Consider the following 20,067-nt stretch of genomic DNA (forward strand, 5'->3'; position numbering starts at 1 on the left):
AGATACATGGCTGAGAAGCGCAGTGTAATATTCTGATGATAGAGATACATGGCTGAGAAGCGCAGTGTAATATTCTGATGATAGAGATACATGGCTGAGAAGCGCAGTGTCATCCTCTGATGATAGAGATACATGGCTGAGAAGCGCAGTGTAATATTCTGATGATAGAGATACATGGCTGAGAAGCGCAGTGTAATATTCTGATGATAGAGATACGTGGCTGAGAAGCGCAGTGTCATCCTCTGATGATAGAGATACATGGCTGAGAAGCGCAGTGTAATATTCTGATGATAGAGATACGTGGCTGAGAAGCGCAGTGTAATATTCTGATGATAGAGATACGTGGCTGAGAAGCGCAGTGTAATATTCTGATGATAGAGATACATGGCTGAGAAGCGCAGTGTAATATTCTGATGATAGAGATACATGGCTGAGAAGCGCAGTGTAATATTCTGATGATAGAGATACGTGGCTGGGAAGCACAGTGTAATATTCTGATGATAGACATACGTGGCTGAGAAGTGCAGTGTCATCCTCTGATGATAGAGATACATGGCTGAGAAGCGCAGTGTCATCCTCTGATGATAGAGATACATGGCTGAGAAGCGCAGTGTAATATTCTGATGATAGAGATACGTGGCTGAGAAGCGCAGTGTAATATTCTGATGATAGAGATACGTGGCTGAGAAGCGCAGTGTAATATTCTGATGATAGAGATACATGGCTGAGAAGCGCAGTGTCATCCTCTGATTGATGGTTCTGTGGGTGTACACTGACCCCGCCCCTCCCCGGGGCCCCTCCCTCTCTTGCAGGTTCTCAGTCTTCGGGTTGGGGTCCCGGGCGTACCCCCATTTCTGTGCCTTCGGTCACGCGGTGGACACCCGGCTGGAGGAGCTGGGAGGAGAGCGGATCCTGGAGATGGGGGAGGGGGACGAACTGTGCGGACAGGAGGATTCCTTCCGGGTGTGGGCCCGGGCCGTCTTCAAGGTGAGCCAATCACAGCACAGATACCAGACTGCCTGCCACGCCCCTCCCTCCTGCCAATATAACAACCCCCAACATTGGTGTCACTGATGAACTGAGGTGACTCACTTAACTTTCTCAGGGGCCACCTCACTTCCTCAGGGGCTACCTCACTTCCTCAGGGGCCACCTCACTTCATCAGGGACTCACCTCACTTCATCAGGGGCCACCTCACTTCATCAGAGACCACCTCACTTCATCAGGGGCCACCTCACTTCATCAGGGCTCACCTCACTTCATCAGGGGCTCACATCACTTCCTCAGGGGCCACCTCACTTCATCAGGGGCTCATCTCACTTCATCAGGGGCTCACTTCACTTCATCAGGGGCTCATCTCACTTCATCAGGGAAACTCACTTCACTTCATAAGGGACCACCTCACTTCATCAGGGACTCACCGCACGTCATCAGGGGCCACCTCACTTCCTCAGGGGCTCACCTCACTTCCTCAGGGGCTCACCTCACTTCATCAGGGACTCACCTCACTTCATCAGGGGCTCACCTCACTTCATCAGGGGCGACCTCACTTCATCTGGGGGCCACCTCACTTCATCAGGGACCACCTCACTTCATCAGAGACCACCTCACTTCATCAGAGACTCACCTCACTTTATCAGGGGTCACCTCACTTCATCAGGACTCACCTCACTTCATCAGGGGCTCACATCACTTCCTCAGGGGCCACCTCACTTCATCAGGGGCCACCTCACTTCATCAGGGGCTCATCTCACTTCATCAGGGGCTCACTTCACTTCATCAGGGGCTCACTTCACTTCATCAGGGGCTCATCTTACTTCATCAGGGGCTCATCTTACTTCATCAGGGACCACCTCACTTCATCAGGGACTCATCGCACGTCATCAGGGGCTACCGCACGTCATCAGGGGCCACCTCACTTCATCAGGGCTCTCTTCACTTCATCAGGTACCCACCTCACTTCATCAGGGAACCCACCTAACTTCATCAGGGAACCCACCTAACTTCATCAGGGAACCCACCTCACTTCATCAGGGACCCACCTCACTTCATCAGGGACTCATCTCACTTCATCAGGAACTCATTTCACTTCATCAGGGAGCCATCGCACTTCATCAGGGCGTCACCTCACATCATCAGGGAGCCATCTCACTTCATCAGGGAGCCATCTCACTTCATCAGGGACTCATCTCACTTCATCAGGGACTCATCTCACTTCATCAGGGACTCATCTCACTTCATCAGGGACTCATCTCACTTCATCAGGGGGCCATCGCACTTCATCAGGGCGTCACCTCACTTCATCAGGGCGTCACCTCACTTCATCAGGGCGTCACCTCACTTCATCAGGGACTCACCTCACGTCATCAGGGACTCACCTCATGTCATCAGTGAGCCATCTCACTTTATCAGGGACTCACCTCACTTCATCAGGGAGCCACCTCACTTCATCATGCAGTCACCTCACTTCATCAGATACTCACCTCACTTCATCAGAGAGTCATCACACTTCATCAGGGAGTCACCTCACTTAATCAGGGGGCCATCACACTTCATCTGGAAGTCGCCTCCCTTCATCAGGGACTCACCTCACTTCGTCAGGAGCCACTTCTCTTAATCAGGGAGCCAACTCACTTCATCAGGAAGTCATCTCACTTCATCAGGGAGCCACCTCACTTCATCAGGAGCCACATCACCTAGTCAGAAGATACCTCACTTCATCAGGGAGTCACCTCACTTCAACAGGGACTCGCCTCACTTCATCAGGGAGTCACTTCATGTCATCAGAGAGCAACCTCACTTCATCAGGTACTCGCCTCACTTCATCAGGGGGCCGTCACACTTCATCAGGGAGTCAACTCACTTCATCAGAGAGCAAACTCACTTCATCAGGGAGTCACCTCATTTCATCAGGAACCAACCTCACTCCATCTGGGAGCAACCACTCTTCATCAGTGGGCCGCCTCACTTCACTTCATCAGGGGACCACCTCACTTAATCACATCAGGGAAGCACCTCACTTCATCAGAGACTCACCTGACTTCTTCAGGGAGCCACCTCACTTCATCAGCGACTCACCTCACTTCATCAGGGAGCCGTATCACTTCATCAGGCTTTCATCTTACTTCATCAGAGACTCACATCACTTCATCAGCAGCCCACATTACTTCATCAGGGAGCCACCTCACTACATCAGGGAGTCACCTCACTTCATCAGGTACTCACCTCACTTCATCAGGGAACACCTCACCTCATCAGTGGGTCACCTCACTTCATCAGGTAGCCACCTCACTTCATCAGGGAGCCACCTCACCTCATCGGGGAATCACCTCACTTCATCAGGAAGTTGCCTCATTTCATCAGGGACTCGCCTCACTTCATCAGGGAGACACCTCACCTCATCAGGAAGCCACCTCACTTCATCATGCAGTCACTTCACTTCATCAGATGCTCACCTCACTTCATTAGGGAGTCACCTCACTTCATTAGGGAGTCACCTCACTTCATTAGGGAGTCACTTCACTTCATCAGAAAGCCACCTCGCTTTATCAGTGAGTCACCTCACTTCATCAGGGAGCCACCACACTTCATCAGGGAGTCACATCCTCATCTGTGGGTCACCTCACTTCATCAGGGAGTCACCTCATTTCATCAGGGGGTCACCTCACTTTGTCATTGAGTCACTTCACTTCATCAGGGAGCCACTCATTTCATCAGAGACTCAACTCACTTCATCAGGGATTCACCTCACTTCATCAGGGAGTCACCTCAACTCATCTGTGGGTCACAGCCCTTCATCAGGGAGTCACCTCGCTTCATCAGGGGGTCACCTCGCTTTATCAGGGGGTCACCTCGCTTTATCAGGGGGTCACCTCGCTTCATCAGAGGGTCACCTCACTTTGTCAGGGAGTCACCTCACTTCATCAGAGACTCCCCTCACTTCATCAGGAAGTTGCCTCATTTCATCAGGGACTCACCTCACTTCATCAGGGAGACACCTCACCTCATCAGGAAACCACCTCACTTCATCATGCGGTCACCTCACTTCAGCAGATGCTCACCTCGCTTTATTAGGGACTCACCGCACTTCATCAGAAAGCCACCTCACTTCATCAGGGAGTCACCTCACTTCATCAGGGAGCCACCACACTTCATCAGGGACTCATGTCACTTCATCAGGGAGTCACCTCCTCATCTATAGGTCACCTCACTTCATCAGGGACTAATGTCACTTCATCAGGGAGTCACCTCGCTTCATCAGGGGGTCACCTCGCTTCATCAGGGGGTCACCTCGCTTCATTAGGGGGTCACCTCACTTCATCAGGGAGTCACTTTACTTCATCAGGGAGCCACTCATTTCATCAGAGACTCACCTCACTTCATCAGGGACTCACCTCACTTCATCAGGGATTCACCTCACTTCATCAGGGACTCACTTCACTTCATCAGGGAGTCACCTCAACTAATCTGTGGGTCACCTCACTTCATCAGGGAGCCACCTCGCTTCATCAGGGAGTCACGTCGCTTCATCAGGGCTCTCTTCACTTCATCAGGGACTCACCTCACTTCATCAATGGCCATCACACTTCATCAGGGACCCACCTCACTTCATCAGGGACCCACCTCACTTCATCAGGGACCCACCTCACTTCATCAGGGACTCATCTCACTTCATCAGGGACTCATCTCACTTTATCAGGAACTCATTTCACTTCATCAGGGAGCCATCGCACTTCATCAAGTGGTGACCACACTTCATCATGGTGCTACCTCACTTCATTACGGCGTCACCTCACTTCATTAGGGCGTCACCTCACATCATCAGGGACTCACCTCATGTCATCAGGGACTCATCTCACTTCATCAGGGGGCCATCGCACTTCATCAGGGACTCATCTCACTTCATCAGGGACTCATCTCACTTCATCAGGGGGCCATCGCACTTCATCAGGTAGTCACCTCACTTCATCATGGTGCTACCTCACTTCATCATGGTACTACCTCACTTCATCAGGGCGTCACCTTACTTCATCAGGGCGTCACCTTACTTCATCAGGGCGTCACCTCACTTCATCAGGACGTCACCTCACTTCATCAGGGCCTCACCTCACATCATCAGGGACTCACCTCATGTCATCAGTGAGCCATCTCACTTTATCAGGGAATCACCTCACTTCATCGAGGGGTCACCTCACTTCATCAGGGGGCCACCTCACTTCATCAGGGAGTCACCTCACTTCATCAGATTCTCACCTCACTTCATCAGAGAGTCATCACACTTCATCAGGGACTCACCTCACTTCATCAGGGGGCCATCACACTTCATCTGGAAGTCGCCTCCCTTCATCAGGGACTCACCTCACTTCGTCAAGAACCACTTCTCTTAATCAGGGAGCCAACTCACTTCATCAGGAAGTCATCTCACTTCATCAGGGAGCCACCTCACTTCATCGGGAGCCACATCACCTAGTCAGAAGATACCTCACTTCATCAGGGAGTCACCTCACTTCATCAGGGACTCGCCTCACTTCATCAGGGAGTCACTTCATGTCATCAGAGAGCAACCTCACTTCATCAGGTACTCACCTCAATTCATCAGGTACTCACCTCACTTCATCAGGGACTCACCTCACTTCATCAGGGGGCCGTCACACTTCATCAGGGAGTCAACTCACTTCATCAGAGAGCAAACTCACTTCATCAGGGAGTCACCTCATTTCATCAGGAACCAACCTCACTCCATCTGGGAGCAACCACTCTTCATCAGTGGGCCGCCTCACTTCACTTCATCAGGGGACCACCTCACTTAATCACATCAGGGAAGCACCTCACTTCATCAGAGACTCACCTGACTTCTTCAGGGAGCCACCTCACTTCATCAGCGACTTGCCTCACTTCATCAGGGAGCCGTATCACTTCATCAGGCTTTCATCTTACTTCATCAGAGACTCACATCACTTCATCAGCAGCCCACATTACTTCATCAGGGAGCCACCTCACTACATCAGGGAGTCACCTCACTTAATCAGGTACTCACCTCACTTCATCAGGGAACACCTCACCTCATCAGTGGGTCACCTCACTTCATCAGGTAGCCACCTCACTTCATCAGGGAGCCACCTCACCTCATCGGGGAATCACCTCACTTCATCAGGAAGTTGCCTCATTTCATCAGGGACTCGCCTCACTTCATCAGGGAGACACCTCACCTCATCAGGAAGCCACCTCACTTCATCATGCAGTCACTTCACTTCATCAGATGCTCACCTCACTTCATTAGGGAGTCACCTCACTTCATTAGGTAGTCACCTCACTTCATTAGGGAGTCATCTCACTTCATCAGAAAGCCAGCTCGCTTTATCAGTGAGTCACCTCACTTCATCAGGGAGCCACCACACTTCATCAGGGAGTCACCTTCTCATCTGTGGGTCACCTCACTTCATCAGGGAGTCACCTCACTTCATCAGGGGGTCACCTCACTTTGTCAGGGAGTCACTTCACTTCATCAGGGAGCCACTCATTTCATCAGAGACTCAACTCACTTCATCAGGGATTCACCTCACTTCATCAGGGAGTCACCTCAACTCATCTGTGGGTCACCGCCCTTCATCAGGGAGTCACCTCGCTTCATCAGGGGGTCACCTCGCTTCATCAGGGGGTCACCTTGCTTTATCAGGGGGTCACCTCGCTTCATCAGGGGGTCACCTCACTTTGTCAGGGAGTCACCTCACTTCATCAGGGAGCCACTCATTTCATCAGAGACTCCCCTCACTTCATCAGGAAGTTGCCTCATTTCATCAGGGACTCACCTCACTTCATCAGGGAGACACCTCACCTCATCAGGAAACCACCTCACTTCATCATGCGGTCACCTCACTTCAGCAGATGCTCACTTCGCTTTATTAGGGACTCACCGCACTTCATCAGAAAGCCACCTCACTTCATCAGGGAGTCACCTCACTTCATCAGGGAGCCACCACACTTCATCAGGGACTCACCTCACTTCATCAGGGAGTCACCTCCTCATCTATAGGTCACCTCACTTCATCAGGGACTAATCTCACTTCATCAGGGAGTCACCTCGCTTTATCAGGGGGTCACCTTGCTTCATCAGGGGGTCACCTTGCTTCATCAGGGGGTCACCTCGCTTCATTAGGGGGTCACCTCACTTCATCAGGGAGTCACTTCACTTCATCAGGGAGCCACTCATTTCATCAGAGACTCACCTCATTTCATCAGGGACTCACCTCACTTCATCAGGGACTCACCTCACTTCATCAGGGATTCACCTCACTTCATCAGGGATTCACCTCACTTCATCAGGGACTCACTTCACTTCATCAGGGACTCACTTCACTTCATCAGGGACTCACTTCACTTCATCAGGGAGTCACCTCAACTCATCTGTGGGTCACCTCACTTCATCAGGGAGCCACCTCGCTTCATCAGGGAGCCACCTCGCTTCATCAGGGAGTCACGTCGCTTCATCAGGGGGTCACCTCACTTTGTCAGGGAGTCACTTCACTTCATCAGGGAGCCACTCATTTCATCAGAGACTCACCTCACTTCATCAGGGATTCACCTCACTTCATCAGGGATTCACTTCACTTCATCAGGGACTCACTTCACTTCATCAGGGAGTCACCTCAACTCATCTGTGGGTCACTTCACTTCATCAGGGAGCCACCTCGCTTCATCATGGAGTCACCTTCTTTGATCAGGGAGCCACCTCCTTCCATCAGGGAGCCACCTCTCTTCAGCAGAGACTCACCACACTTCATCAGGGGATCACCTCACTTCATCAGGGGTCACCTCATTTCATCAAGGAGCCACTTCACTTCATCAGGGACTCACAACACTTCATCAGGTGCTAACCTTTATTTCATCAGGGGGTCACCTTACTTCATCAGGGGCCACCTAACTTCGTGAGGTACTCACATCACTTCATGAAGGATTCGCTTCACTACAGCATGGGACACCTCACTTAATCATGAAGTGAGGTGGCTCCATGATGAAGTGAGATGTCCCATGCTGTAGTGAGGTGAGTCCCTCATGAAGTGATGCGAGTCCCTCATGGAGTTAGGTGGCCCCTGATTAAGTGAGATGACCCCCTGATGAAATAAAGGTGAGCACCTAATAAAGTGTTGTGACTCCCTGATGAAGTGATGTGACTCCCTGATGATGTGAGGTGGCTACCTGATTGAGAGGCAGATCCCTGATGAAGTGAGGTGAGTCCCTGATGAAGTGTGACGGCCCTCTGATGAAGTGAGGTGGCTCCGTGATGATTAAGTCACACTTCATCAGGGACTCACCTCACTTCAACAGGAAGTCACCTCACTTCATCAGGGAGTCACCTCACTTCAACAGGAAGTCACCTCACTTCATCAGGAAGTTGCCTCATTTCATCAGGGACTCACCTCACTTCATCAGGGAGACACCTCACCTCATCCTCATCAGGAAGCCACCTCACTTCATCATTCAGTCACCTCACTTCATCATGCAGTCACCTCACTTCATCAAATGCTCACCTCACTTCATTAGGGAGTCACCTCACTTCATCAGAAAGCCACCTCACTTCATCAGTGAGTCACCTCACTTCATCAGGGAGCCACCACACTTCATCAGGGACTCACCTTACTTCATCAGGGAGTCACCTCCTCATCTGTGGGTCACCTCACTTCATCAGGGAGTCACCTCGCTTTATCAGGGAGTCACCTGGCTTCATCAGGGAGTCACCTCGCTTCATCAGGGGGTCACCTCACTTCGTCAGGGAGTCACTTCACTTCATCAGGGAGCCACTCATTTCATCAGAGACTCAACTCATTTCATCAGGGATTCACCTCACTTCATCAGGGAGTCACCTCAACTCATCTGTGGGTCACCGCCCTTCTACAGGGAGTCACCTCGCTTCATCAGGAGGTCACCTTACTTTGTCAGGGAGTCACCTCACTTCATCAGGGAGCCACACATTTCATCAGAGACTCACCTCTCTTCATCAGGAAGTTGCCTCATTTCATCAGGGACTCACCTCACTTCATCAGGGAGACACCTCACCTCATCAGAAAACCACCTCACTTCATCATGCGGTCACCTCACTTCAGCAGATGCTCACCTCGCTTCATTAGGGAGTCACCTCACTTCATCAGAAAGCCACCTCACTTCATCAGGGAGTCACCTCACTTCATCAGGGAGTCACCTCCTTATCTGTAGGTCACCTCACTTCATCAGAGACTAATCTCGCTTCATCAGGGAGTCACCTCGCTTCATCAGGGGGTCACCTTGCTTCATCAGGGGGTCACCTCGCTTCATCAGGGGGTCACCTCGCTTCATCAGAGACTCACCTCATTTCATCAGAGACTCACCTCATTTCATCAGGGACTCACCTCACTTCATCAGGGACTCACCTCACTTCATCAGGGATTCACCTCACTTCATCAGGGACTCACTTCACTTCATCAGGGAGTCACCTCAACTCATCTGTGGGTCACCTCACTTCATCAGGGAGTCACCTCAACTCATCTGTGGGTCACTTCACTTCATCAGGGAGCCACCTCGCTTCATCATGGAGTCACCTTCTTTGATCAGGGAGCCACCTCTCTTCAGCAGAGACTCACCACACTTCATCAGGGGATCACCTCACTTCATCAAGGAGTCACTTCACTTCATCAGGGACTCACAACACTTCATCAGGTGCTAACCTTTATTTCATCAGGGGGTCACCTTACTTCATCAGGGGCCACCTAACTTCGTGAGGTACTCACATCACTTCATGAAGGATTCGCTTCACTACAGCATGGGACACCTCACTTCATCAAGGAGCCACTTCACTTCATCATGGAATCACCTCACTTAATCATGAAGTGAGGTGGCTCCATGATGAAGTGAGATGTCCCATGCTGTAGTGAGGTGAGTCCCTCATGAAGTGATGCGAGTCCCTCATGCAGTTAGGTGGCCCCTGATTAAGTGAGATGACCCCCTGATGAAATAAAGGTGAGCACCTAATAAAGTGTTGTGACTCCCTGATGAAGTGTTGTGACTCCCTGATGAAGTGATGTGACTCCCTGATGAAGTGATGTGACTCCCTGATGAAGTGATGTGACTCCCTGATTATGTGGGGTGGCTCCCTGATTGAGAGGCAGATCCCTGATGAAGTGAGGTGAGTCCCTGGTGAAGTGTGACGGCCCTCTGATGAAGTGAGGTGGCTCCGTGATGATTAAGTCACACTTCATCAGGGACTCACCTCACTTCAACAGGAAGTCACCTCACTTCATCAGGGAGTCACCTCATTTCAACAGGAAGTCACCTCACTTCATCAGGGAGTCACCTCACTTCATCCGGGGGCAGACAGCCTAGGTGGTTGTTGTTTTTGTACTTTTGATTAATTTCATTTAGAAACTAAACTGAAAAGATCCCAATGGGGTCCCTGGGTGATATGTGGGCCCCTTCTGTATAATGGGGGAAAAGGGGTCCAAAAGTGGATTTATTCATACAATGAGTGTAACAGCCAATGTGTTTCGGGGGGCCACATATCGTCCCCATTATTGGGTGACTTCAGCTGGTGTGGACTGTGACTTGAAGTGTAAGGGACCGCCCGGCGGTACTACTAGCACTCCACTGAATAGGCGTCCCCAGCGCACGGAGTCTAAGTCCCAGGGTGCTTGTTCACCAGGGCCCCTGATGGTGGGGATGGACTTGGAGCTCCCTGAGACCAGGTCGTGACTACCGGGTGCGTCCGTCAGTGGTAGTAGTATGCGCAAGGGGCTCCCACGGGGAAGAGTCTGATGTGAGGAGGTCAGAAGACCCCACTGCACGGGATGGATGGATGGATGAGCAGGGTCAGACGGGCCGGGTTGGTAACAGAGAGGGCGGCAAGGTACAAGGCAGCGGGCATAGAATGGTCGGGTCACACGCCAGGTCAGCAACAGCAGGTCAAATCCAATAGGGGGCATTCAGGAGAGAGGTCAGGCAAAGCAAGGGTCAGAACAGGAGAAAACAGCAAGGTCAGGTACAATCCGGGTCAATAACTTACAGGGTACAGGTTCACAGGATTCAGAATGCAGGAAAGACCAGAAGGCACTGAATGACAGCTCAGGGTCGTTTAAATATCCCGCCCTGCGCTGCCATTGGTGCCCAGCGGGCGGCCGCGGCTTCTACTGCGCATGCGCGAACTCGAACGCCGCGGCCGGCCCGGAATCAGTGCTCGAGTCCCTGCGCCGGGCGGCATACTGCGCCTGCGCCGGGACCAACGCGGCGGGGATCGAGGGGATCCCTGACATTGCCCCCCCCCTACGGGCAACCTCCGGATGCCCACCCGATCTCTCCACCACGGGTGATCGCGAAAGAACCTCCGGACAAGTCTGGGTGCATGGACATTATGGGCTGGTTCCCAAGAATTGTCCTCAGGACCATAGCCCTTCCATTTGATAAGGAATTGGGTCTGGCCTCCCCTCCTTCGACACTTCAGGATAGTTTCAACCTCAAATTCTTCTTCTCCTTCGACCGTTACCGCTTCCGGGGGTCTAGATTCCCGGTCAGGGAAGGCGTCTGGGACCACAGGCTTCAGAAGGGACACATGAAAGACCGGGTGGATCTTGAGCGTGTCAGGGAGGGCGAGTTCATAGGCTACTTCGTTAACCATCCGTTTAATGCAGAAGGGGCCTATAAATTTGGGTCCCAACTTCTTTGACGGGCAAAGCATCTTTAGATTGGACGTCGCCAGCCAAACCTTCTCCCCAGGCCGCAATACCAGATCTCCTCTCCGTTTCCTGTTGAATGCTTTCCTGTAGTTTTCCTGGGCCCGACTGATGGCCACTTGAAGCTTCTTATTGTTCGCAGCGAAGAACGTTACCACATCTTGTGTTGCTGGTACTGGGCATTCCGACACCAAATCCGGGAGGAAGACTGGGTGAAAGCCATAGTTGGCGAAGAACGGGGACTGCCCTGTGGCTGAGTGGCGGGCGTTGTTATACGCAAATTCTGCTAAAGGAAGGAGTGGCAGCCAGTCATCTTGAGTAAACGAGGTATAGCATCTTAAATATTGCTCTAAGGTCTGATTGGTCCTTTCGGTTTGACCGTTAGTTTGAGGGTGGAACGCAGAAGAGAGAGATAATTTGATGTCCAGGGCTTTGCACAGTGCTCTCCAGAATCTGGACGTGAACTGGACCCCTCGGTCCGAGACAATGTCTTCGGGGACCCCATGCAACCTGACTACCTCACGAATGAAGACTCGCGCGGTCTCGGCCGCCGAGGGGGTCTTCTTCAACGGGATGAAGTGGGACATCTTGGACAAGCGGTCCACGACTACCAGGATTGCCGTGTGGTCTCGGGATGGCGGAAGCTCGACTATAAAGTCCAGTGAGATCTTTTGCCAAGGCCGTTCAGGAATAGGTAAGGGTCGCAGCAGACCCCAAACCTTGTTTCTTGAGGGCTTGTTCTTCTGGCAGGTGACACAGGACCTGACATAGCCCTTACAATCTTTAGCCATGTCTGGCCACCAGAATGAGCGTCGGAGAAGTTCCAGGGTCTTTTCTGGGCCAAAGTGCCCCGCCATTGGGTGGTCGTGGCAATGCCCCAAGACCAGGGTTCGAGCTTCTTCCGGCACCACAATTCGATCTTCCCTCCATAGGAGTCCCCCCTTGTTCTGGAGCGGCCCTCCGCCTGGGGTAGAGAATTTTGTGGATGCCTCCATTAGCCTGGAACGAAGGTCCGACTGAAGGACCAAGAAGTTACCCGAGGACAGGATGGTGTCAGGTACTGGGGTCTCCTTGGCGTCTTCGTACATCCGTGATAACGCATCCGGCTTAGTGTTCTTTGATCCCGGCCGGTACGTAATATGGAAGTTGAATCTTGAAAAGAATAGTGCCCATCTCGCCTGTCGCGGGCGTAGACGCTTGGCAGTTCTCAGATACTCTAAGTTCTTATGGTCAGTAAATATTAAGATAGGGTGCACCGCACCTTCCAGCAGGTACCTCCATTCCTCTAACGCCGTTTTGATCGCTAGTAGCTCACGGTCACCGATATCATAGTTCCTCTCCGCTGGGGTCAGCTTCCGTGAGAAGAACGCTACCGGGTGGAGCAGTTCCTTGGTGCCTTTTCGTTGGGAGAGGATGGAGCCTACCGCATTCTCCGATGCATCTACCTCCAAGATGTAGGGCAGAGCGGCGTCTGGGTGACCCAAAATGGGTGCCGAAGTGAACAGTTTCTTTAAGGCTTCGAAAGCTCCCTGCGCTTCTGGTGTCCATCTGAATCGGGTTCCCAGCTTGGTTAGCTGAGTAATGGGGGAGACCAGACCCGAGAAGTTCTTGATGAACTTCCGGTAAAAATTTGCAAAGCCGATGAATCGCTGGACGCCTTTCCTGTCTGTGGGTTCAGGCCAATCCAGTATTGCAGCGACCTTCTGGGGATCCATCGCGACCCCCGCGGTGGAGATAATCAGGCCCAAGAAGGCAATGCTGGATTGTTCAAAACAACATTTTTCTGCCTTGGCGTACAACCCATGCTGCCGCAGCCGCCCCAATACTTTTGCTACATGTATTCTGTGTTCCCCCAGAGACGGGGAAAAAATCAGAATGTCGTCTAAATAAACGATCACAAAGACATCCAGAAAGTCCCTAAAAATATCATTTACAAAATGTTGAAACGTGGCCGGAGCATTACACAACCCGAACGGCATGACCAGATATTCAAAATGACCGAAGCGGGTGCGGAAGGCCGTCTTCCACTCGTCCCCCTCCCTTATGCGAATCAAGTTGTACGCCCCCCTCAGATCCAGCTTGGTAAAAACCACTGCTGACTTTAAACTTTGGAACAGCTCAGGTACTAACGGTAGTGGGTAACGGTTTTTTATCGTGACCCTGTTCAATTCCCTGTAATCGATACATGGCCTTAAGGTTTTGTCCTTCTTTTCAACAAAGAAGATTCCCGCCCCCGCCGGTGAAGTGGAGTGGCGGATGAACCCCTTCTGGAGGCTGTCCTCGATATATTCCTTTAGGGCCCCCAATTCGGGCTCTGAAAGGGGGAAGATTCGCCCAAAAGGAATTTCTGAGCCGGGTAACAGGTCAATGGGGCAGTCATAAGGGCGGTGGGGGGGTAGAGTATCAGCCCCCCGTTTGCTGAACACATCTAGAAACCCATGGTAGGCCGCAGGGATTACTTGTTTTAATTCAGCTTCCCCCTCAGAGCACAGGAGGATTTGGGGGGTCCCCGGGCCCGAAGTGCGGCAGTATATTCGACAGTATGGGGAAGGGAACGTGATTACTCCGGTCTCCCAGTCAATCTGGGGGTTATGGGCCCGTAACCATGGGAGCCCCAGAATGACTGGGAAGAGGGGTGAAGCTATAGCATCCAGGCGGAGGAGTTCCTGGTGCTGGCCGGCAATGACAGTGGTGATGGAGGGGGTTTCCTGGTTCACTACCCCCGATTTTATTCGGGAACCGTCGGCCAAATAAATATTGAACCCCTTCTGTTTCAATTGAAGGGGAATACCCTGCTGGTGAGCAAAATTAATATCCACGAAGCAGCTGCATGCCCCAGAGTCAATTATGGCCGATACTTCCACGGTCCTTTCTGGAAGCTGAAAGGAAAGGGGCACCACTAAGTATTGGGATGGACCAACATTGCCAAGGGATAAGGAAGAAGAGGTGCACTTACTCAGTTTCTGCGGGCAGGAACGCGCCATATGACCAGCTTCTCCGCAATAGAGGCACAGGTTCTGGGATCGTCTGCGCAGATGTTCCTCTGGGGATAGTTTAGGCCGTGCCAGGCCGAGCTGCATGGGTTCGGGGTTGTCTCCAGGTGGCCGGTTTTGGATGACTGGCCTAGGTGTTTGACTGGGACCCTGAAATGATCCCCAGGGATTTCCGTGACCCTGGCCGGACCTCTCAAACCTGCGTTCCCGCAGTCTACGGTCAATTTTAATGGTCAGTGCTATTAGGTCCTCTAAAGTCTCAGGTACCTCCACCCGGGCGAGCTCGTCTTTCAGGCCGTCTGATAGGCCAACACGGAACTGATGCAGGAGTGCGAACTCGTTCCAGCGAGTATCCCCCATCCACCGCCTAAATTCAGATGCGTACTCCTCCGCCGCTCGGCGGCCTTGCCGGAGTGTGTACAGAGTAGCTTCAGCAGAAGCTGCCCGCTGCGGGTCATCATAAAGGATGGCCATAGCATCAAAAAAACTGTCAACCGAACCAAGGTGAGGGTCATTTTTTCCCCGTAATCGATGGGCCCAGTCTTGGGGTTCACCCTGCAGGAGGGATATGACGAACCCCACCTTCACGGATTCAGTCACGAAGGTTCGGGGTTGTAGCTCAAAATAGAGGAGGCAGGACTCGCGGAATGATCTGAACCGAGTGCGGTCCCCGTGGAAACGTTCTGGTAAGGGTACTCGGGGGTCGGCCGCCGGGAGTGGTGCGGATGCCCCAGACACCAGCACAGGGACTGCTACAGCTGGAGGTGTGGGGACCGCGGCTTGTGGGGCAGGAACGGATATAGTGCAGGCCTGGAATTGAGTTTCAATCTGCTGACATCTATCCTGCAGGGCCGATACGGCCTGTGTCAAATTGGATAGGTGCCTGCAGATCTCCTCCAGCGGCGAGGGACCTCCTCTAGACTCAGTCATGGCCTTCTGGTACTGTAAGGGACCGCCCGGCGGTACTACTAGCACTCCACTGAATAGGCGTCCCCAGCGCACGGAGTCTAAGTCCCAGGGTGCTTGTTCACCAGGGCCCCTGATGGTGGGGATGGACTTGGAGCTCCCTGAGACCAGGTCGTGACTACCGGGTGCGTCCGTCAGTGGTAGTAGTATGCGCAAGGGGCTCCCACGGGGAAGAGTCTGATGTGAGGAGGTCAGAAGACCCCACTGCACGGGATGGATGGATGGATGAGCAGGGTCAGACGGGCCGGGTTGGTAACAGAGAGGGCGGCAAGGTACAAGGCAGCGGGCATAGAATGGTCGGGTCACACGCCAGGTCAGCAACAGCAGGTCAAATCCAATAGGGGGCATTCAGGAGAGAGGTCAGGCAAAGCAAGGGTCAGAACAGGAGAAAACAGCAAGGTCAGGTTCAATCCGGGTCAATAACTTACAGGGTACAGGTTCACAGGATACAGGATGCAGGAAAGACCAGAAGGCACTGAATGACAGCTCAGGGTCGTTTAAATATCCCGCCCTGCGCTGCCATTGGTGCCCAGCGGGCGGCCGCGGCTTCTACTGCGCATGCGCGAACTCGAACGCCGCGGCCGGCCCGGAACCAGTGCTCGAGTCCCTGCGCCGGGCGGCATACTGCGCCTGCGCCGGGACCAACGCGGCGGGGATCGAGGGGATCCCTGACATGAAGTCTGCATTCCAGGAACTCGGCCCCCTATTCCATAGCAGCCGCTTCCATCTATCTAAGCCCTGAAGAAGGGGGTGATATGTGGACCCCGAAACGCGTTGGCTGCTCCAGCTATTATAAGTATTGGAATAAATCCACTTTGGTGTGGTTCTTCGATCTTCAGATTCCAGGTTCTCCTGGTGATATCAGAGGAGAAGATGGCAGAACCTGAGAGCTTAGACAATGCTGGACTCGCTGGGCGGGTGAGCGGTCAATGTGATGGGGAAAACATGCAGAGAGGAGGAAGAGTTCCTCTTTAATCCTCATTTTCCTCCAATATGTGAAAATACACATTTCCTGGCTGTCTCAGCCACTGACCTGGAAAAACAGAGGAGTGTGGACAGCCAAGGATCCGGCATTTCCAGTCTCCTGCACTGCAGTCTGTGTCCCTGCTGGAGATTTTCTCTCACTTCCTGTCCTAGTGACATATATGACACATCAGGAAGTGGAGGATAAGTTTCCCCAGTGCCCCCCCCCCCCCCCCCCGGTTGGAGTTGCGCACATTTAATTTTTTGTGGAGTGACGTCTTTCCTGTCCCCCCAGGCGGCGTGTGACACGTTTTGTGTTGGTGACGACATCGACCTGACCGTTCAGGACTTCTTCAAGGCCAAAGGCAGCTGGCAGCGTTCAATGTACAGGATGTCCATCCAGGCCTCCTCCCCCGACCTCATCACAGGTATGACCTCATCTCCACCTGTGACCTCATCACAGCTATGACCTCACCTCCACCCCCTGACCTCATCACAGCTATGACCTCACCTCTACCCTCTGACCTCATCACAGGTATAACCTCACCTCCACTCCCAGACCTCATCACAGGTGTGACCTCACCTCCACCCCCCCCGATCTCATCTCAGGTATGACCTCACCTCCACCCCCCTGATCTCATCACAGGTATAACCTCACCTCCACTCCCAGACCTCATCACAGGTGTGACCTCACCTCCACCCCCCCGATCTCATCTCAGGTATGACCTCACCTCCACCCCCCTGATCTCATCACAGGTATAACCTCACCTCCACTCCCAGACCTCATCACAGGTGTGACCTCACCTCCACCCCCCCCCCGATCTCATCTCAGGTATGACCTCACCTCCACCCCCCTGATCTCATCACAGGTATGACCTCACCTCCACCCCCGACCTCCTCACAGGTATGACCTCACCTCCACCCCCTGATCTCATCACAGGTGTAACCTCACCTCCACTCCCAGACCTCATCACAGCTATGACCTCATCTCCACCTGTGACCTCATCACAGCTATGACCTCATCTCCACCTGTGACCTCATCACAGCTATGACCTCACCTCCACTCCCAGACCTCATCACAGCTATGACCTCATCTCCACCTGTGACCTCATCACAGCTATGACCTCATCTCCACCTGTGACCTCATCACAGCTATGAGCTCACCTCCACCCCCCTGATCTCATCACAGGTATAACCTCACCTCCACTCCCAGACCTCATCACAGGTATGACCTCACCTCCACCTCCCGACCTCATCACAGGTATGACCTCACCTCCACCTGTGACCTCATCACAGATATGACCTCACCTCCACCCTCTGACCTCATCACAGCTATGACCTCATCTCCACCCCCTGACCTCATCACAGCTATGACCTCACCTCCACCCCCCCGATCTCATCACAGGTATGACCTCACCTCCACCCCCCTGATCTCATCACAGGTATACCCTCACCTCCACTCACCGACCTCTTCACAGGTATGATCTCACCTCCACCCCCCAACCTCATCACAGGTATGACCTCACCTCCATCCCCGACCTCATCACAGGTATGACCTCACCTCCACTCCCTGACCTCATCACAGGTATGACCTCACCTCCACTCCCAGACCTCATCACAGGTATGATCTCACCTCCACTCACAGACCTCATCACAGGTATGACCTCACCTCCACCTCCCGACCTCATCACAGGTATGACCTCACCTCCACCTGTGACCTCATCACAGATATGACCTCACCTCCACCCTCTGACCTCATCACAGCTATGACCTCATCTTCACCCCCTGACCTCATCACAGCTATGACCTCACCTCCACCCCCCCGATCTCATCACAGGTATGACCTCACCTCCACCCCCCTGATCTCATCACAGGTATAACCTCACCTCCACTCACCGACCTCATCACAGGTATGATCTCACCTCCACCCCCCAACCTCATCACAGGTATGACCTCACCTCCATCCCCGACCTCATCACAGGTATGACCTCACCTCCACTCCCAGACCTCATCACAGGTATGACCTCACCTCCACCCCCCAACCTCATCATAGGTATGACCTCACCACCATCCCCGACCTCATCACAGGCATGACCTCACCTCCACTCCCTGACCTCATCACAGGTATGACCTCACCTCCACCTCCCGACCTCATCACAGGTATGATCTCACCTCCACCCCCGGACCACATCACAGGTATGACCTCACCTCCACCCCTGACCTCATCACGGGTATGACCTCACCTCCACTCCCTGACCTCATCACAGGTATGACCTCACCTCCATCCCCGACCTCATCACAGGTATGACCTCACCTCCACTCCCTGACCTCATCACAGGTATGACCTCACCTCCACCCCCCAACCTCATCACAGGTATGACCTCACCTCCACCTGTGACCTCATCACAGATATGACCTCATCTCCCCCCGAACTCAACACAGATATGACCTCACCTCCACCCCCCGACCTCATCACAGGTATGACCTCACCTCCACCCCCGACCTCATCAAAGGTATGATCTCACCTCCACCCCCTGGACCACATCACAGGTATGACCTCACCTCCACCCCCTGACCTCATCACAGGTATGACCTCACCTCCACCCCCTGACCTCATCACAGGTATGACCTCACCTCCACCCCCGATCTCATCAACGGTATGATCTCACCTCCACATCCGGACCACATCACAGGTATGACCTCACCTCCACCCCTGACCTCATCACAGGTATGACCTCACCTCCACTCCTGAAATAATTACAGATATGCTCTCACCTCCACTCCCAGACCTCATCACAGGTATGACCTCACCTCCACTCCTGAAATAATTACAGATATGCTCTCACCTCCCGACCTCAACACAAGTATGAACTCCCTTCTTCAGGAAGAACAGGGGATTCTGGGGTGGGCGGAGCTCCTAGGTGTGCTCTGTGGAAGTGTCACAGATGGAGAATGCTGGGGGACAGTAGAAGGAGTCAGACCTCCTCCAACAGCTCTGGACATGTTAGGAGAGGAGCCTGACTGGAAGGTTGGGGCTCTCTGACCACATTCAGGAGCACTCATCTGTTCAGGGGGAATGTGTCTGTTCCTCCACAATTCTGGTTCCCCCCCTACCCTCCATGCCCAGTCCTCCCAGATTTGGGATCCCCCCATCCCATGTCCAGTCCTCCACCTAGATTCCCCCCTCCTCCCGATGTTCAGGCCTTCCAGATTGTGGATTCCTCCCTGTCTCCAGATTCTTGATTCTCATCCCCCCTCCTCAATGTCCAGACCCCTCCCCGACTCCTCAAATATAAATTTCCCCGTGTCCATTCCTCCATCTGGCTCTCCCCCACCCTCAATCTCCAGACCTTCCAATCTTTCACCTTGACCCCCATCCCTGTATCCAGATTCTGAATTCCCATTCCCCCACCTCTCTTGCCCAGTTCTCCAAAACCCCTCTGTGTCCAGTC

General features: G+C 52.9%; 1 protein-coding gene across 4 annotated transcripts in view; it reads left to right on the forward strand.

The window, feature by feature from the left end:
• The window catches only part of LOC149428563 (nitric oxide synthase 3-like), a 105,195-nt gene that overhangs the window by 69,807 nt on the left and 15,321 nt on the right, over positions 1 to 20,067 (forward strand). For all 4 annotated transcript variants that reach the window (XM_089667256.1, XM_089667254.1, XM_089667255.1 and 1 more), the window contains 2 exons: positions 813 to 987; positions 16,911 to 17,043. In XM_089667256.1, the coding sequence (XP_089523382.1) occupies positions 813 to 987; positions 16,911 to 17,043 (308 nt within the window). The remainder of the gene's footprint in view (positions 1 to 812; positions 988 to 16,910; positions 17,044 to 20,067) is intronic.

This window comes from Staurois parvus, unplaced genomic scaffold (genome assembly GCF_062004578.1).
Source record: "Staurois parvus isolate SC_StPar_1 unplaced genomic scaffold, SC_StPar_1.0 ptg003132l, whole genome shotgun sequence".
NCBI lineage: Eukaryota > Metazoa > Chordata > Amphibia > Anura > Ranidae > Staurois > Staurois parvus.